Raw genomic sequence first — 20129 nt, 5'->3', positions numbered from 1 at the left:
TCCAATACTCAGAGCGTGCTCAGGCTGGCTGGCTGCTGCACAGGCACCATGGAGCAAAAATCACCCAAGGACGAGGGCACCGCCAAGGGACAGGAGTCTCTGTCCTACCAGCGGAGGATGTGGAAGAATTTCCAGGTGAAAACCAAACCATGGCTCAGTCCAAAGCTGGGATCGGAGCGCCGTGGGGCCGGGGGCGCGGAGGGCAGCAAGAAGGAATCGGGGCTGTGGATGTTTAAGAGGAAAAAGAAACAACTGGACCGAGTGTTTTCGTCGTCTCAGCCGAACCTGTGCTCTACGCCGGCGTCTTGCGAGGGGGACAAGAAGTCTCTCGGAAGCGATGCCGTCCCAAGCACCAGCAGCGGCGGCCAGTATCTGCTACAGCCCCTTGGCACCGCTTCTGGAGCCACGGGGAGCAAGCCAGAGCTGACGGCGCACGGAAGCCCCAAACTCCCCGTGTCCCAGCTGATCTTGCACCAGCAGAAGAGCTCCTCTCTCGGCTCGGCGTGCTTCGAGAAGCTGGTGGTGGACCCGGCCGCGGTGGTGGGAGAGGAGGAACAGCTGCGTAAAAACGCGAGCGATTCTGTGAGTAAGGGCTCGTGCAGAGCGAAACGCTTTGCAAGAATAGCTACCGCGATCCTAAAGGTTAATGCATATATTAAAATCGACACGGACTCGGGTTGGACGTCATTGCATTGGAAATTGAATTAAGGAGACAAGTTTAATGGTGGTGGTGGTGCAGCAGCGATGTCCTCACTGCTCAGATCATGTGATGTGCTCATTTTCCAGCCCACTGATTTCTTTACTTTATCCTGTAGCGTGTAGCACTGTATTGAGAACACATTGAGTGCAACCCGTGTAGAACTAGCATGGTATGACCAAGCAGAGTAGACCCCTAGCAGCAACAGGAAGATTTCTTTGGCCACCATCACTGCCATCCCATGTCACATATTCTGGTTGTTTCAACTTGGATGGATGTGTATGGAGGCTATATGCTGTGATGTAGCAATTCTCCCTTTGCCTGCTCACATCATTTCCTTCCAGCGTAGGGTCTGTCCCTTAGCTTCACAGTCCATCTGTCACTGTGCCCTTGCCTGTAGACTGATGCTGCAACAGACCAAGGCACACTCAAGGCTTCATCATGTCTTTTCCCCTCAAGGAAAGTGGCTAGTTTGCAGTCACCACACAAGCCAGCAGCAGTATGGGAGATTGATGGCAGGTATATCCAACACCACTCAACCCGCTGAGTCAGTGTGCCCCAGGAGAAGCAGTAACAAAGGGATATGTCGCACTGTGTAGGTTAGCTGTGAAGGCTACTGACAAGAGTGAAAATTAAATAGAGAAAAAAAATCTACAGTTTCATGCCTGGACCCATATGGCCTGTTTTAAGGCCAGTTCACCGCCTACTTTTGCCATTTGAAGCATTGTTCTGATATTTAATAGTATGGGAATAATACTGAAAGTCCAATTGGCATAAAAGCCCATAAGTGCATCAAATTATCGCAAAGCTTTTCATCTCACCACTTTTGAGGCGTTCATGAGCATCATCCAGATCGCTGTCTAAACGTGATTTAGCATATAAGCACACTTCTCCCAGGCTGAAGTTGGCAAACAGTCGCTTATCCATTAAATCTTTATAAGAAAAAGAGTACAGCATACTCAGCTGAAGTGGTATAAGAGTTGCCGTGGCTTCACTGGGATTGGTTTTACAGCTTCAGCACAGCACAAGTAGAGTTGTATAAAGTGCAGGGATCTCACTTTACTAGATAAAGTCTAAGCATTTAGCCTTTAGTAACCCTCGGCTGGTGCCGAGGATTCAAGCTTCTGTTGGTCATTTGTTGGACTTTTCACATGCCTGGAAAGAAGAGAGCAGTGGTAAACCCTTAAATGTAGCGCAATCTTCTCACGTTAGCTTGGCTATACACAATTAAAAGTGTAATTTTATGATCTTAATCCAATACTTAATGAAGTTAGAGGGGGAGGAAATCACAAAGACCGGCCTAAAATGATGGATGACGAGAGGAAAAGAGGCAGAGACGATAGATGAGACAGGATTAAAGGTGGTGAGAGATAAGGTGAGAGATGGTGTGGAAAGAGGATTTATATGAGAAAGGGAGTGGTAACGAGAAAGGAGATGAGAACATATTACATTAGACATGCCTAAGTCTAATTTTAAAAATAAGTATATCAAATAATCTTCGACTTCACAAAGTACAGCCACACAATGTAGCTAACACTGATTGCATCTACTGAATTTGCATGGGCATATTAATGAAGCACTCGTGTGCTGCCGAAAAACTGCCCTAAACCATCGCAATTTATAACTATAAACCAGGCACTTTTATAGTCAGCATTAGACGGTTGTATATAGTTTCTCAACAGTGAAGCGAGAACATGTAGAGCCTCCAGCTATAATTTCATAAATGACATAAAAGAATATTGAACGTAACATCCAAGAAGCCCTTTTGCAGTCTGATTTGGAAAGTGAGCTATGGGAGAGATTAATGCTAAACACTGTAAGTAATTTCATTATTGATTCAGTATGGAAAAATATAAGCACACTTCAGTATCAGTGCAGTGTAGCTTCCAGTATGTGTGTATGTCTGTACAGCATGTGTGTGTGAAGGTGAAGGGAGCACATTTCTGGTATTAGGATAAAGTTCACTTTGCACTTGCCCTTTTGAAGTGCACTTAATACGAGTTAACATGAGTAGTGTTTTAACATCTTTCTGCAGCTCTAACGAGATCTCACGTTTTAGAAGATTCGTCTTTTCTTACTCTCTTCTCCTGTTTCTAATTGACTAATTAGTTTCACTGGATCTGTAGGAGTTTCCATGATTTTTTTTTCTTACATGCATGTTTGGAATGAAGCGCCTTTTTTCTGCTTGCATCACTTTCTTTCTTACGTTACTGATCTGGTCAGGTCTCCAACTCAGAGCACCTCTCTGCCATAACAGATAGACGTGCTGTAAACCATATGCCAAGAATTAAATAATAATATAGACTCAGGGCCCTATTTTTGAGAATAATTGCATAATTCGCGAATTCCTGAATTTATATGAGGTATGCATCTATTTTGTATACATCATACAGTTTGCACTCATGTTCCCACAATGGAGAAGAAATTCAAATCAATAAATGCCTCGTGTGATAGCCTCCAGGTATGTGTTCCTCAGGTTTTTCCTCTGGCTTTTTCTACCCCAAGGCTCTAACGTTTCCAGTGAGTTTGTCCTCATGACCTAAACATGTTACTTCGTAGCTACTAAAAAGTAGCTATTTGCTGTTAGGGACACATAAAATACACCCAATTGCCAAAACGTTAGGTACAGTAGTGAAAATAAATGCATTCTTAAATAAAAGTCCTGCACTACACCTCCCTTCATGCCTGTTATAATGATCATTTTGGAGGATGTAGTTTGTGGTGCTGTAAGTAACTGTATTGAATTAAACACAATACTGTTTTACACAACAATGCCAAGCAGTGGGAGCAACTTGGAGTTTGATATCTTGTTCAAAGACACTTTGACATGTGGTCCATGTACATGCATCAAACCACTAACCCTCTGGGTAGTGGACAACTGACGCCCAATATATAGGTGACGCTCAGCTGCTCTCTTTTGATGCAGTTTGTCCAGAGGGAAAAAAAAACGATTCCAGTGGAAGATATCGATTAAAGCTGACATTCTTTTAACCAGGATGATGGATTTTTTAGACTTTAGCTGATCAGTTTTTACCTCTTTAGTGCAGAGAGTTCATGCAACCCATGGGCAGACCTGTAGACTGGACAATGTTATTTGAAACTGTGACTAGTGGTTTGGTTTGGCTCAAGTTACTATACAGTGTATGTTTAAACAATCCTAAAGTGGGGTTGTCACAATAATACAAACAAGTGTTAGTTCAACACAGCCATTCAACAGTACTACCGATTTCATTTTCCAAACTGAAAACAGAGTCAAAGCAACAGCTTTCTCAGTTAGTGCACTCATGCTCAACACCATGACATTAGATTCTATTAGTTTTCACAAATGCACCTAATTGACTGGCAAAAGAGTGTATACATATCTCGCTATACACTTTAATTATCCCAAATAAAGTTAATAAAATTAAACTGGTACAATTAAGGAACGCACACTAATAAAATAAATAATAAAAAGCAATGTAATGTAATAATGCGGAACGTCTGATTTTGGACTATTTTGTCTATTCCGTTCCTCCCCCCAGGAAGTAAGTAGCTTACACTTGTAGCCGCTTGCTAATGATTTTGTTTGATTACATCAGTGAACCGAACAAACATCCGATTCATTACCTGTCATGTTGCATTACATTTTGTTTTATCTACTACATTACTTAGTTTATAGGTGGCGGTGGGGGCGCACCTGCTTAAATGTCCGGGTCGGAACAAGTGGTGGTAGAAGCTAATACCTTAGCTGTTAGCATCACTGAAGCACGCGTGCACACACGCGCTGCTCCAAAAACGGAGTTACGTCCACGGAGTTTTTCATCAAATATTCAGGAGCTATATATCCATATATGTCCCACACATATAAAAGATGTATATAAAAAAGGTTCTGCAAACGAAAGGCCTGACTTGCACAGGCTGAACTGCGCATCCCCCACTGATAGTTCGACACAGGTGAGCCAAGTCTCAGTTATATAAATAAGGATAGCACTTTTTAAGCATTTTTATTTATTTATTTATTTATTTTTTAACTTTTTACTTACTTATCATTACCTGTCATATTAGTTGCGTGTGTCTTTGGGTGTTTAGTCTATTTTCTTGTCTTTCCTTGTCAGTTCATTTGAATGTAAGTGTACTTGTGAAAATGAATGCATTCAAATGTAACAGTTCTACACCAGATGTTAGCTTCATGAAGGTTATGGTATTTGTTTAAAATAACTGAGTTTTTGATTCAAGTCTGTTTTCATTTTGAAGGCTGCGGTTTGCAGTATTATTGTATTGTGATGTAACACATGTTGCTATTATTTTGACAACCCCATCCAATCAATGGAGTAGGGCAAATAACAGAATTACTTTTGTGTTTGAATTCAATCCAGTTTAACAGCACCAGAAGGTTCATCCAACAAAATAATCGTATGTTTGAATAACCACGTTCTTGCACTGTTTCACCATAGACTCAAACAGTCACGAAGGTGGATGTAGTGCAGGACGTTTATATTAGAATGCATTCGTTTTCACTGTCACACCTCTTTTATGATTTCATGATCACAACCATGCACCTGTAGAAAAATAAAAGTAAAAAATGTCTTTTGCTCTGAGATTGAGTAATCCACTTTCAGGCCCTGTACAGTCATGCCTCCCCCCTCCTTGCTTTTGATCAGTGCATATGGAGTACTTTAAAATATTTATCCAGACAAGTAGGTTTTGGTGTCACAGACCCTATAAACTCTCAGCCTAATGCTAAATTTATCCAGTGTAAAACATGTGTGAGTGTGTCCGTTGTTGTAGTCTCTCTGTAGAGTTAATGTGTATGGAGCCTAAATGTACTTAAATTCTGCAATGTCTGGATAAATATGGGTTAATGAGAATAATAGACTAATAACGTGTGTGTACGTTGAGGTCCTCAAAAAGGTTTATGGATTTGGGGAGTGATTTATGCAGTCTTAACAAACATTCGTCATTGTGCTGATTGCTTTCGGCCACTTCTGCGGCTGTTTGCTGACTAATATGAAAAACTTGGAAACTAATCTTGCTGCATATTCGATCCTGTTACTTTCAGATGATTTAATTTGTTGTCCTCATTTGCTAATGCAGCGACTGTGAAATGAGCTACTTTTGGACGTCATGTTGGAACAACTGTCTTGCTCTCGGCCGTTCTCTGAACGGTCTTGTGAGAAAAGCATCATGGGCACTTGGAAACAGCCCGTGGCCTCGTTCTGGTAGTGTCTTCATGGCAGTATGAATTAGGATTCATTACGGCCCGGGGGGACCAGCGCTTGTACCAACAGACGGTGACAGACACTTGATTGATGCTGACCTTAAAAGATGTTTTGACAAGGAAGACTTAGGAAAAAAAACATTTTCTCATTGACAAAAGTATGACAGGCATGATTCGGATGTGGATGGGTTTTAGCTCTTCACTTTGTGATTGAATGACATGTTGTGTCTGGAGTGTGTCAGTTTACTCACCATGGAAATCTGTGAATGACCTGATGTGGGGCATTTCAATGGTTACACTGGTAGACAAGTGAAACTGCAGTTAGCAAACTAACACTTAATTGTGGTTTGAGGCTGGGAAGTGTCGACAGAGATGTTTGCATTGCTTCTAATTGCCTGGAAACTGACGGTGATGGCCAGCCTGTTTCTTTCAGCCATGTCTTCATGAGAGTAGCCCATATATATATATATATATATGAGTATTAGTTTTGCGATGAACAATTGAACTGACAGCTCCTGCTCTGGAACATTTCAGTTCAATTGTTGCTCAGCTTATTTGAAAGTTCAACTTGCTTGAATTGAGCTGTTCAGCACACCTCATCTGAGCGGTCTTGCTGCACTGTGACAGGATGTTTTGTGATCCAAAAAGAGGAGGTCTCCTCTTCCTTCCTTCCATTCGTCCATGCCATGTCCTTGTGGCATAACCTTACTCAGTTCCCCGAATCACCGTCACCGATAATGACTCTTCCCTTGTGAGAGTTTTCAGAGGACAAATCCAAACTGTCTCTGTCTGTCAGAAGAACAATCTTTGCTGCGAGATGAGAGACATCTGCACTGTGACATTGTGTTGCCCTCCAGCGTTCTTTCTCTGCAGTCCCAATCACTTCCATCAGTCTCACACACGCACTCTCGAGCACATGCACCTACAACGGAGCTCTATGCACCTATTGAAGTCTGAGCGTTGTTTGTCAGCAAGGTTAGACGTAATAGTGTGGGCCACCGAACGAATCGGGAATGCTGATGTGCCTTCCTAAATGGCTGCGTGACACTATGTGAAGAAAAGTGATAGATGTGGCATTGCTCTCAAAATAAACTGCCTCTCGCTTGAATAAAATAATAATACAGCGATGGAGCACGCACGCCGTACATCAACATCAACAAAGGCCACGATCACAGTCGCGATTAGCAGACTAATGAGAGAGCAGGTAGAGATGAGTTAGCATTTAAATCAGTACGCCGGGGAATTGGTTTCTTACTCTTACTGCCGCCTCCCACATAGATTTAATCACAGATGAGCCGAGTCAGACCAAAACAGTGGCTCAGCGTAGGAAGGGGACATGTGGGGAGGGTGGTCAAATTACAGACAAGTCACAATAGCCTGCTTCTCGAAAGCGTTTTGATATTAATTGAGTGGAAACAAAAAGGTTAAGTTACAGTATAATTTTCTAGTTCAATAGCCTTAACAATACATCTGTGTCTTTAACAGCCTGGCAAGTGATCTATGTCAGGTTTTTATCAGTAGGTTGGACCCAGAAGATGAAAGCAAGGACGCACTCAGGCAGAAACAACAATAACACGGCACAGGTGGGCTGTGGTCGTTCTTTCCGGACAAAGCAACAAAAAAGTGACCAAAGGCTGTGGGATGATTTCCCTAATCCTCATGCTAATCAAGCATACATCATTTGCAACTCAATGTAGGCCCCATGTCCTCTGTGGGGAGTGGATATTGAATAGTTGCAAATGAGCTTCCCTGTAGCATAGATGAAACTGTCCCGATAGTTACTGAATCATATGTATTCCTGCAGCCCATTAAGATCGATGTGGGGCCTCGGCTGGGAGCTGGATTTACTGCATATTAATAGGACATGTGGGTTGTATTTCCAGATGCCTTAATATACGTTTCCATATTGTTCCTGGACCCCACTCAAATATTTCAACATTGTCACTCTGATGCCATATCTAGCAAAATTCAACCAGTGGCCACTGCTCTGCATTGTTTCGGTAAAGTAGCTATTAATTTTTTGTGTCCCCCTAGAGCTGAGGCTCTGGCTGATAAATAGCATCACATGGAAGTTAAAAATAGGATAAGATATGGCCTGCTTTCACCATTCCTCACGTTAATGTTGCCTTTAACGAGGCCTTAAAAACAGCTAATAGGGCCAAGGCAGTGGGATGGCAGATCCGAATCTTCCATTTGAACCAGAATTGAGTGGATCTGCAGTGTTTGAAAGTCTTTACGTGTCTCTTGGGGTTTTCTTGGTAGTCGTTGTAATCATCTGAAAAGCCACTGTATTGATCCAGAGAGGGAAAGAAAGAGCGCAACAGAGACTGTATGAGAGTTGTTGATACCGGGGTAGGAAATACTTCCAAAATCATCCATTTCAGCATCCCCCACACTTTCCATTAGACCCTTTTAGGACCAGGCAGTATTTGGTGAATCTGGCAGTAATAGGAGGAAGTGATGCAGAAATGAATTTGCCTGTCAGGTTTTTACCAGTTTCATTTGCTGTAAAATCTAATGACCACTAGCACATAATTAGCTGTAACAATGTCTGTTTTTATTGGAGCTTTAACATAAAACGAAATGTATTTATGTGAGATATCTGTGGCCAAACCTCAAGAACATATGTTTTAAATGTTCAGATTAAAATTTCTCTTTGCATGCATGGTCACAGTCTGTGAGTCAGAGGCTGCATGAGGGAACTCGGTGATGAAGGTCAGGTTCGTGTGCACCGCGCATGTGCAAGCGTGTCCGCATTTAGTTTAGTTTTGAATATCCATGATTACTGTACACCACCACATTGATGGAGCATGACTGATTCCACATTGGGGTTGGCTTTGCCCCAGCCAAACCTGAAAGCCTTCCTAATGGTCACGAGTGGAACCTAGAGGCAGTTTAACGTGCTAACGACCCGAGTACCTTAATGGATAAAATGCCAAGGATTAATGACAGGATTAAACCGTTGGGGATATCACCATGCTCCTCTGACAAATTATAATATTATGTAGAAAAACATATGGCTAAATACCAATACATTAACTTCTCATCCACTTGCACCATTTCTGACAACGCCCTTCATTTAGACTTTACTCATGACAGTTATACGATACAAGGCTGAAGATTGGCAACTTAGGGTTTACTGCATTTAGTACACCGACTAGAAAAATTACACAACATTAACATTTTAGGTACTTAGCAGATACCTGGTGCAATTGAAATAAATATACGGTAGAATATATTTACTTTTTAGTCTTTTTTTAATCTCAGAAATAGCACCAGAACATAAAGAAAAGCAGGAGAGAACAATCTCACTGTCAGGATGTGATTATCTGTGAGGGTTGGCAGACTTGGTATACACCTTGTTGACACATGCAGTGCAGGTCAATGCCAATAAGACGATGTGACAAACTCAGTGTCCTCACAGAGGTAAGGAAAACAACTGAGGTTAACTTAAAGCTGGAGCCTGTTGACAGACCAGCGCGGAGCAGTCTGTCAGCCTGCAGACTGAGAGCTGCTCTCCTGGAACATTGGTGTGGACGGATGCTCCTCATTGTGGCTCAGCAGAGCGACATATATTTTTCACATGAAGCCCTGTTTTGTTTATTTAAAGCATCCCACGGGTCAGATGTTGTTGTTGATGATGATGATGAGCGTGGTATAATATGAGAGAGAGCTGCTTTATACAGACACGGTCACGTCATTTGTTGCTTTTCTGCTGCTGAAAATAACTAAGACCCATAGTTTTAGGACTTCTGTAATTAATCCTTGATTAATAACTGGAATGTAGATTTATGTTTAGCTCCTACACATAGACTTGGATTCTGATGGTAGAACTAGGGTATTTTGCTAAGTGACAATATCCTCATCCTTTGTACACACTGAAGGCAGTGTTTAGTTTTTGTTTGAATTCAGTGCATTCATTTAATTTTACAACAAATCGGCCGTTCAGGACCTAAGGCTAGCTTAATCGCTTCAGTAGGGAGTGCCTCTGTGAAGCTGGCATCATTCTAGAGATTAGCTTTTACTCTGGGCTCTAACTGAAAAAAAAAAAAATGGCTCGTGATCGTCATTTTAGCCAAGTGTTATTCACAGCAGGGAAAACAATTGACAGCGACGTCGATCCAGACTTGGGTCTGCGCCTGCTGCATCTATTCTGCCGACTGTGGCATCTGCCGATGTTCAGATCAACCTGTCACTGTCTGTCATACTTCAGAGGATGAAATTATGGCTTGCATGATTGTGGAACTGCTGATCATGCCCCTGAATTTTTCTGTATCTGGGAAGGGACTTAGTGCCACCTACTGGTACAAAGCTGATGTGTCCGTCTCTGGATAGAAGAGAGGAAACTGGCAGCATTTGACTGGCAAAGCTTTTGGCTCAGTGGATGCGTTTTTGGCCATTATTTGTGGTTGTCCTTAACAAACTGTCACACACAATTTATCAATTTGCTTATGATACTTCTAATATTCATACATTATGCCAGCCTACTCGTAATATAAACCGTAATCATTGACAGCTTTCTGGTTCTGTGCTCGTGTTCATTCTTATGACACTAACTCTATGAGCTGACTGTTTACCTACCAGACTGTTCCATAATTAATACTTTCATTGCTGCCTGTATCTATTCTTTGACTCCACTGCACGTATCATGTGTCGCACATGAGCATCATGTAATCTTATACGTCGATCAGGCATGACATTATGTCCACCTTCCCAATATTGTGTAAGCCTCCCTTGTGCCTCCAAAACAGTTGTGACTCATCAAAGAACGGACCTTCTGAGCGTGGTCCCGTGGTGTCTGGCAACAGAAGGCTGCGTGCGCCCGTATCAGGCTGCATCCTGCTGGGGATGGCTGCTGCCATCAAGGAGTGTCATCGCTGTGCGGCGGGGGTGCCTGAACATTGAACTGTCACATGATAGTTGATGTCATGCCTGATCGGTGTATGCTCAACATATAATGCATGTATACTTCCTCCCTTCTTTTCGCTGTGGTTTTGATAAGAAGCTTCTGCAATGTCACGGAATTGTACTTCCATACATTGCATTAACTGTTCATTCAGATCTTGTATTGGTGATGGGAGAGTTTAACTTTCAGGGTTCAGTCATACCCCACTATCCTTCCAGTTGATTCCAGTTAGATGTTTTGTCTGCTTGATGCATGTCAATGATTTGACCTTTCTCAAACAGACTCACATTGTTTCCAAAACCACTCGATGTGCTTTTCCATATAATTGTTTAAGAAATGAGAGGCTACTCATTGCATCAGTTGTGGTTAAATAACTTGTTGCCAGTTGAAAGATAATCACCCATGCAGTAATCACCTAATACCTACCTATTTGCTTAGTTAAATCCAGGAGGCCAGGCAGCGTGTTATAACTCAGTAGAAAGCTCAGTGATTGACATGCTCTGCGCTTTCAGAGAACCTGAAATGCTTTCAGGTGGATGCATTAAGATGTTTTTCCCTGACAGATAAAAGTCAACGTAGAACAGTTGTTCTGCTCCTTATTTTTTTTTAGCAGCAGAGCTATGCTCCTTTGTGAACTACACATTCAAAAGTTACGGTGCCTTTCAGAAGAACATAAAAACTTCATGTACTAAACGAGGAGGCGGTAGGATGTGAATAGGAGGTAATTTGAGGAAAATTACATTTCTGTGGTGCCTGGAAGGTTATCACAAATCCCTCTCTTTTTTATTATTATTATTTTTTTTTATTATTTTTACCTCTTAGCCAAACCATGAATCACAGCAGATGTGCACTGCGATACTGATAACTTTTAGGTATGCAGTTGAATTCATTAAAGCTGGAGAATGCACATGTTATCTTCAATCTTTTTCATTGATATCATTTTTTTCCTGTGTTTTATTAAGCTTGCCATGAACAATAAATGAAAAAAATGTCAGTCCTCGTCTTCAAATCTCTCCCACCTATGAGGAATAAAATAATCACAGAGACGTGTCTTCATTTTGTTTATGGAGTCCACTGCTGTCAAAGGTCTTCTTATTTCCGCCTCTGCTACGTGAGATGCTGCCGCTCCCTGTTGTTCAACTGGATTTCCTCTACGATTGTTTGACCCTCTGGTTTCCTGCCTGTCCATCCATTCCATCCACTGACTCTCCATCAGCAAAGCTTCTTCCTTGTTGATTTTATCCGCCTGGGCCTTTTCCTCTTCCTCTCTTATATTGCCGGCCCTGAGGCTGGGAGATGGAAAAAAGTAATCACTGGATGCTTCCTCCTCTAATTCCTTCATCACTTGACTGATGACGGTGGTGACATCTGATGAAAACTTGTGGTTTGATTGTGAGCTGGTGTGAGCGTCATTTAAGACATCCCCGGTTTCACTATCACCGATGTAATCGTCGCTGTGTAGTGGGAGTATGCAGGTGCTATCAGTGTCAGAGAACGTTTCAAAAACGTGATAGCCTAATTTCGTTGGCCTCCTTGGCCGCAGTAATTTGTCTGCATCTTCTTCGTCCTCATCAGTGTCCTCTGTGTATTCTTCCTCCAGTTTCTTCTTCCACCTCGGTGTCATACAATGTCTGTAACGTGGGGGCATCGGAATTTCTTCATCTCTCACTAGTTTTCTCAGCTGCTCCTGAATCACTTTTAACATCTCCTTTTTCTGGGAGAGATGCTTGAGAAGGAGCTCTGAACGTAGCTCTGAAATTTGCTTCGCTACCTCTTTCTTAACCATATTTTTCATCCACATGATGGGGAACCTCCTGTAACTTGTCATGCAAAAAAAGTGATACGAAAGACATAAAGTATATAAACAGTGAAGGGTTCAATTCAGCAGAAATGCCACATGACATTTTTGTATTATTTATACATTTCAGTCACAATGGCTCATATTGTGTGTATGATTTGTATTAAAGTTAAATGAATCATGAAGTAAGCAGTTAAACATCACAACAACAATAACAACAGTGCCCCGATAAAAACGTGTAACACTACCTGACAGGGTGGAATCTTAACTGTGTTGTTTTTACGTATTTTGCCATCAGGATATCTTCGATGTGTCAAGTTCTGCATAGAAAACAAAGACTATTAGGTTTTCTTTTTGCTTTATACCAACATACCCAGCTTTTGCCACTCTGAATGAATACACCAAACTCTCAACGAAGCTTCATAGCAGAATGTGGCCTTATTGTTGAGATTAAGATTCTATTTGTGTTTTCTGTGGAATTTGAATGGTTATAAAGGGGAAATGAAGCAGACATATGTTGGTCCTTATACTGCAAACTATATCTGAAATAACATCTTTATGGGAATCGCCAAGCCAGCCACTCCATGACAAACACAACTGCTGTCGCATTTTCTCTTAACATGCTAACATTTGTCATGAGTGTTATATATTGTTGATAAGAGTGGAACTAAGTCTATCACTGCGGTTTACTTGTTTGAGTGCTTCATTTCCCCTTTAAATGTATTTTAATGTAAGAGTAAGGTGAGATTCAGACATTTTTTCACAAGTGCCCTTGTAGCATGTAACTGTTTTTCCTTCACTGAACGCCAAAGCCAAATTTGTCACTGAATAGCACTGCAGAAAGGGACTTACCTCAGTCAAGAAGCAATTAATATATCTTCTTTCTTTTCCTGTAGCTGCACAAACTAGATTATTTTTCTTCTGCTTATATTTGAAATGTAGAAGTTTACAACATCTTCTTAGGAACTTTGTTGCCGTGCAACGTAGCAGTGTTATGTTTTAAAATTTAAATCACAACTCTCATTTGATGAGAAGGCAAATGTCTTCAGTCTGGTCCATAGGTCTTAAACATGGAGTCCGCGAACCTCTAGGGCGTCCGCGGTCTTACCGCAGGGGTCGCAAAATCTTTGGTTGATTAGGCAGTTTTTATATATATATATATATATGTTTTAATTTTCCCCCACAAATTTAAATTTCTTTAAATACATATATGAATCCAGTATATTTTAGGTAAGGGATAAGTGGAGGCAGAAGACGTTATCTTTCAGTCAGCAGTTCACTCATTCAGCGATAAAGGAGCTGTGTCAGCAGCACATCGTTTCACACAGCGCCACTACCCGAGACCTGTCAATCTAGCCTCCTGTACACAGTAGGACCCGCCCCTAGCGCTGCTGAGCCAATTACGAAGCCGCATATTACATGCTGACTCTGGCAATTGGCTGAGAGCCTTTTCAGTCCCTAGTTGAAATCCCAGACGCACGCTGCAATATTAGCAGAAGAGAAGCTAACTGTGTTAGCTCACTACCATCAGCCAACTGTTGAGGCCAAAATTATTTGGTGATTCACTGTCCCTACTACATTTAGCTTTGTTTAAAGTTAAGACGTGAGTCTATACCCTGCTGTTGCACATTTTTGAAATAACAAAATGAATATTTGTGTGTTATTCCTGCAGCTTAATATTTAATGCAAAATGTTAATAACAATGTATATTTATAAATAGCACTAGGCTGAGTTTAATATAGAACACACAGTGCTTGATCTCTCCAGTAGTTTGGGGCTCCTTGGCCTGAAAAACATTGAAGACCCCTGGTCTGAACAATAAGAACAACAAAAAAATCTGAAATTTAAGTTTACAGGAATAATTTCAGTTTAGTTGCACCCACCTGTTGCACCCACACACTGCTGATTTTGCGGCTACCAACAACACCTCTGTTATTAGATATCTGTTTGTATTATTAACAGTGTTATCTGTACTTGTTGGCCTTGTTTCTCTATGTGACAAATAGTTTTCTTTCCATCTCCCGGCAGAGGCCTGTCAGCCATTCTGTGCTGTGCTGGAATCTCCAGCTCCGACAGGTGGCAACTATTTCTAAGTCATGATTATGACCAATGGTCACAGGTCTCTATAAAAAGACTTGACACGCTACAGCCTTGCTCTTCATTTTACCACCTTTTATTCTTTGTTGCATGTCACTTTCATCGCATGGCTCCTTTTTCTGCCAGCTTTATCTCCAAGTCTCTGACTGTATTTTTCATTCTCCGTTGCAGGGTCAAATAGTAGAGAGGTTGAAGCGACTCGTAAAGTTCTGTACAAACCAAAGAAGTGTGAGGTAGATCGTGTTGATCCTGGTGGTTTGTCAAAATGAGGGTTAGCTCTCTGAAGCTGGGATTTTAGGCCAGGACTCTTCTTTCCCGTCGGTGTGTGCACATCTGTTGTTGACACGGTGGCTGAGATACTAGACGCGGTGGGACAAGCGTAGACACTTGAATTAATGCTAGTACAGACACATGCAGTTGAATTACTGACTCCAGACATTGGACTTCTTTTTCCATGAAGTCCACAGAATCGGGGGTAAGTCTCATATCACAGTGTTTTATAATCATTATTTAAGCATTTATCTCTTTCCTGTGTGTCCTTTGTCTGTTATTTCATGTCACATTTCTGTGTCCAGTCAAAAAGGATTTTTCTATTGGATGCAGAGTGGTTTTGTTGATAATCTGTTGAATAGGAAAATATATTGGCGCTTAGAAACTGGGTGAATTCTTGATCCGGTTGTTTCTCTGTGGGAGGAATGAATCCATCTAGATACTCACTTCACATGGGGTTAACAATATGATCAGTTTCCAGGATGGGCAGAAACAAGTTGCATGTTTGCCAAGATCAACAAAAACATGGTTTGCTTTGGTCTTCCTGTCTCATCTGGGCCATCGATTGAATAATTTCACTGTTTTCAATAAGGCTGAGAAAAACCTCCTGTCATATTTCTGGCAGATTTGACACCAGAGTGAGCGGAACACTTTTCTAACAGATGCTTCAGGGCATGTAAACACATATCTTATTGGATCATTCATTCATTTAGTGTCCATGTGAACAGTTGGAATCTGTGATCCCAATAGTTTTAATTAGGCTGAAGAATTGTGCATCTAAACATAACCGGCGGTTTCAAATGACACACTTGAGTCTTCCTGTGATGGTTGTTTTTAATTGGTTTTACCTTATTTGTCGTGAGAACGGTGACTCACCATGAAAGAACCGCTCCCCTTCTCAGCTCAGTGGTCTTTTATTTCCTGTTGCGAAAGGCAACCTTACATAGCTGACGTAAAATGTGTTTTGGATGAAACGATGGTGAAGGACCTAACTACTGAACTGCAGGAACATGCGGTAAGGATGTTTTAAAAAAGTCTCAGGTAGAACCACGAATCTGCAACTTAAGAGACCGGTGTAGTTATAATAAACCCCGGTGACGATGTGAGGGTGCGTGTGGGTGTTATTACAGTGAGAAGGGATGAATCACTGGGGGAAACTTGTAAGGTTTCCTACTACAATCACTCACGTCTGCAGTGTGGGATTCTCTCTAGGTCTGGAGTGTAGGCCGCTCCGATGACACATTGTGTGGGGGAACACTCGCAGGTTGTTCAAGGAAAAGTCTGTCCAATCCTAAAATGTATACCGCCTCTTGTGGTATATCCTGCGTTCCTGGGCATGAATCTGTTTGATCGTGTTGATTCTAGTTTTTGTGTAGGCCTCAGTTGTTTCGGAATATTTAATACAGATTTAGAAATTCCAAAAATATGAACTTCCTGAGATGAGATATTCGGCAACTGTGGAATTATTCTCGTCTCCGAATTCATGATACAGGTGGTGCAGCCAACGTGGAGGAAGCTATGTGCACTATTTGTAGAATCTGAAACACGTATTCATCGTAGAAGTTTTTGTGGTGAAGTAAAAAATGTAAGGCTTGAATAGGTCTGCCAGACTGATGATTTATTAGCTTGTTCATCCAAACTTCTCACAGATCAGAGCACGATATATGCTTTGCCCAATTATTATTTTATTTAGGAATATTGTTTTCTTTTTATATATTTTTTTTAGACACAAGTAGACAAACAGGTAGGAAAAGGCATGCTGCTGAATATTGCAATGTTGGCTGCATTACAAAAGTGTTCAGTTTTAGCCGAATAAGCTGAGATTGTGTATAAAGTTTAGTCGCAATACAACTGCAGGAACTTCGTAAAAATGAACAGAATGGAACAAAATGTGATTCAACAAGATTAAAGAAAGAAGCAATTTACTTTTTATGAGGAAAAGTTTTCAGGAATACTATTAGGAAATTGTAAAAAGCGCATTCATCAATACACGCGTGTACATGTTTTCAAAAGGCCACATTCACCACCAGACCAGACCAGACCAGACCAGCTGCATATGAAGTTTAAAAGTTATATTTGTTTTAATGAGGTTGTGGCCTCTGTTGCTTGTGCTTTAGCTCCAGTTACAAGGATTTCTACCTGACGTAAACATGATTTGTACTTTACACTTTACCAGTTGAACTATAAACATCTGACGCACAAATGTAGTGCAGTACAAAACAAATGTATTACACAAATGTACAGTGAAGAATTAAAAGGATAATGACCGTGATTAATAACAGATGAAGCGTATAACATTTATTATCATATTATAATGGCATCTTTTAGCGGGTTGAAGAAATTAGGCACCAAGTGAACAATTTGTGTGGATTCTTGATTGAAACAGAAAAAATAGCGGGATTTGAGTGACTGTGACAAGCGACAAATTGTGACGGTTAGACTTTCAGGTCAGCGCTTCTCCAAAACGCCACTTCTTGTTGGGTGTTCCCAGTCTGCAGTGATCTGTAACTATCAAAGGGGGCCCAAGGAAGGAAAAGCGAGGAATTGACACCAGGGTCAGGGGCAACCAAGGCTCATTGATACACAGGAGTAAAGTCCTGGCCCTGTTGTTCGATCTGACGAACTACTGCTGGTTGTGGTTGAAATGTGTCACAACACACAGTGCATCACAGTTTGTTCACCTACAACAGCACCTACAAAGTTCACACTCGCAATGGACAATCCAGCTTGTACTGATGCTCGATACCGCAGATTTATTTTCCAATACGATACTACTACTAAAAAAAGTAGTGTATTTCAAATCATAGCTTCATGAACAACACAAGACATCAGAGTAACTATTTTAAACTACGAAGGATGTTGAGGTAGAAGCCTCATTTACTCTAGAGCCGAGCAACAACAGAAAAAAAAAAAAACAGAGGACACAATCACACAAAATATGTGAAAATGCACAAAAAACAGTAATATAATAGGACCATTAAAATAAATTATTGCTTTACTATTAAAAACTACTATAAAAATGAAAACTCTGAAAATTCTGACACTGTGCTCTCGTCTTCTGTCGTCTTCTGTCCATCTCATCATAAATGCCTCGTATTCTGTGTTGTGGTTTGACCTGATGTGTTTCACAAGGTTTGTTGTGTTGCCATAACTTGGTAGTTTACTACATTACGTCGAATGACTGAAGTATCAAAAGTATCGATATTTTGATTTGAGAATCGATTAAAGATCTAGTATCGATATTTCAGTATTGATCTGCACATCACTACCTGTTTGCCGAACTTGAATCGTCTGATAATCTCTTGGCGCTAGATGCAACAGCACAGTGGTTAAAGTTAGCACACTATCCCACAGTGGCCATAGGAACAGTTAACAGAGATAAACTGAAGACAGAATTAAAGCTGGTAATCAGAAACATAAGAATATTCTTATTTAAATTTATGAGTTTTGCTGTAGGTTGAAGAGGAAAATGAAACGCAATCGATCTGTAGTTTTGGATATAACGCATTGGAATGTTGGAAAATTTGTCCTCTTTGGAAAACGTCAGTGGACCAAGGAGGGAAATTATAAAATATAAATAAAATAAAACTATAATGTTTAACCCTTTAAGACTTGAATGTTCGTCTGCTCACAAAGAGAAGCTTGCTGTATTTGAATTACCGTAACTACCCGATAGACAATATACAAGTTGCGCTTTCTAGAAAAAAACGCTGTCATTACGGTAATGATGATGCACCGCTGCTGTCGGCTGCAGGTTGGAGTTCAACGATCATGGAGCCCCAGTAAGAGAGACTTGTTTGGAGGAATTTGTTGGTAAAAACAAAGTTAGTTATACCCTTGAGATGTCACAAAGGTCTTCTGGGCAAAAGCACAACTAACCAGTGTTCAGTCACAATGAATATTGTCAATATCACAAACCACTGTGACTTACGGTAATTCAAAATCGGCCGCCTTGAGGGATGCCAGCGATAAGTTCAGGCTTTTGAGGGTTAATAGATGGCAAGAAGCTGTTTCAAGCTTACTTTTTGAAGAATTAGCGAAGTAACACTGCCATGACGTAAATAATACATCATGGCTCAAAATAAAAGCAACACAGTCCTATTCCATGCACAGCATAAATACTTGTACATTTGTGCTTATGACTGATATACCGCGGGCCAGATGGGAAATGCCCAAAGGGCCGTATGTGGCCCGCGGGCCGTAAAATGCCCAGGTCTGCCATAGGAGCAGTTAACAGAGATATACTGAAGACAGAATGAAAGGCAACTTTAAATGATTAACTTGTAAGAGTAAATTACACTGCAAATGGGTTAAAATGGTCAATGACATTTCTTGGTATTCAAGCCAAGTTTCTTGAACAATCAGAAATAGTTGAACATGTTATTTTGGAGTGACTGATGAAGAATCGTGCTCAATGCGGAATTTTATTGTCCATAAAATACAAATTTTTTAGCTTGTTATCCATCATGTCTTTGAAACTTATTCAGAGAACTGGTGTAACATTCACCAGTTATAAAAATGTAAATTAACTGTTTATTTAAATGCCAACTAGTCATCACACCTATTTTTATAACATTTAGAATTTTAGAACTTTTGCGTAATACAATATATAATAATGCATTGTTAAATGACTATTAATGAATGATTCAGATAGTGGAATAAAGGATCAATACCACCAATTATCTAAAGGTCATCATTGTCGTCCTCTCGGGTCTTCTAATTTTAGTGACTGATTATTGTTACGTCACATTTGTCTTTGAGATGTTGACTGCAAATTGGATGTCTGACTGACAGAAGCTGCCCTGGGGTACTACCATTTCAAATGGGAAAGGAGACAAAGAGGACGCAGAGCGATGGGCACCTAATCAACATAGTCAGGAGGGCTGCTAGAGTGCAAGCAGAAAGTCAAGCAATGTCAAAAAAGGCTGGAGGAGGAGGAGGAAGAAAGAGAGACAGACATGGACGGGGACACAAGTTTGGATAAAATCCATCCATGGATCCAAGGGCAGAAGTCATTCTCCCCGAGGGGGGTATACTGTGTCTGTTCTGGCTCCCAGTGTGTGTGTTAAACTCATCTGTTGGGAGCCACAGGGGCTACTCCACTTTTAGCGAGCTAGACTATTCCTTTTTTACATGAATGCATCTCTAATCTTTCCCCTGTCAC

General features: G+C 41.0%; 2 protein-coding genes across 11 annotated transcripts in view; one reads left to right on the top strand and one right to left on the bottom strand.

The window, feature by feature from the left end:
• The first annotated feature begins 48 nt into the window (after positions 1-48).
• mctp1a (multiple C2 domains, transmembrane 1a) overlaps positions 49-20129 on the top strand; it is a 124463-nt gene continuing 104382 nt past the window's right edge. For 8 of the 9 annotated variants that reach the window (XR_007113210.1, XM_047590837.1, XM_047590834.1 and 5 more), the window contains exon 1: positions 49-582. Coding sequence is in view for 8 of the 9 variants with exons in the window: in XM_047590837.1 (XP_047446793.1) it covers positions 49-582 (534 nt within the window). In the remaining variant the exon portion in view is untranslated. Of the gene's footprint in view, positions 583-14965; positions 15171-20129 lie in introns of those variants that run through there. The other variant, XM_047590839.1, reaches the window with a different exon arrangement.
• LOC125011625 lies at positions 11712-13569 on the bottom strand. 2 transcript variants are annotated; one of them, XM_047590842.1, is made up of 3 exons: positions 13451-13569; positions 12847-12918; positions 11712-12620 (listed from the first exon to the last, which is right to left on the bottom strand). In XM_047590842.1, the coding sequence occupies exons 2-3, from the start codon at positions 12891-12893 to the stop codon at positions 11792-11794; spliced, it is 876 nt and encodes a 291-aa protein (XP_047446798.1). In that variant the 5' UTR covers positions 12894-12918; positions 13451-13569; the 3' UTR covers positions 11712-11791. The 2 variants fall into 2 exon arrangements, with proteins under 2 accessions (XP_047446798.1, XP_047446799.1); XM_047590843.1 differs by having other exon boundaries at positions 11712-12614.

The sequence above is a fragment of the Mugil cephalus genome, chromosome 8 (assembly GCF_022458985.1).
Source record: "Mugil cephalus isolate CIBA_MC_2020 chromosome 8, CIBA_Mcephalus_1.1, whole genome shotgun sequence".
Taxonomy (NCBI): domain Eukaryota; kingdom Metazoa; phylum Chordata; class Actinopteri; order Mugiliformes; family Mugilidae; genus Mugil; species Mugil cephalus.
Note: the sequence above shows the minus strand (reverse complement) of the source record. Positions and strands in the feature narration are given on the sequence as shown.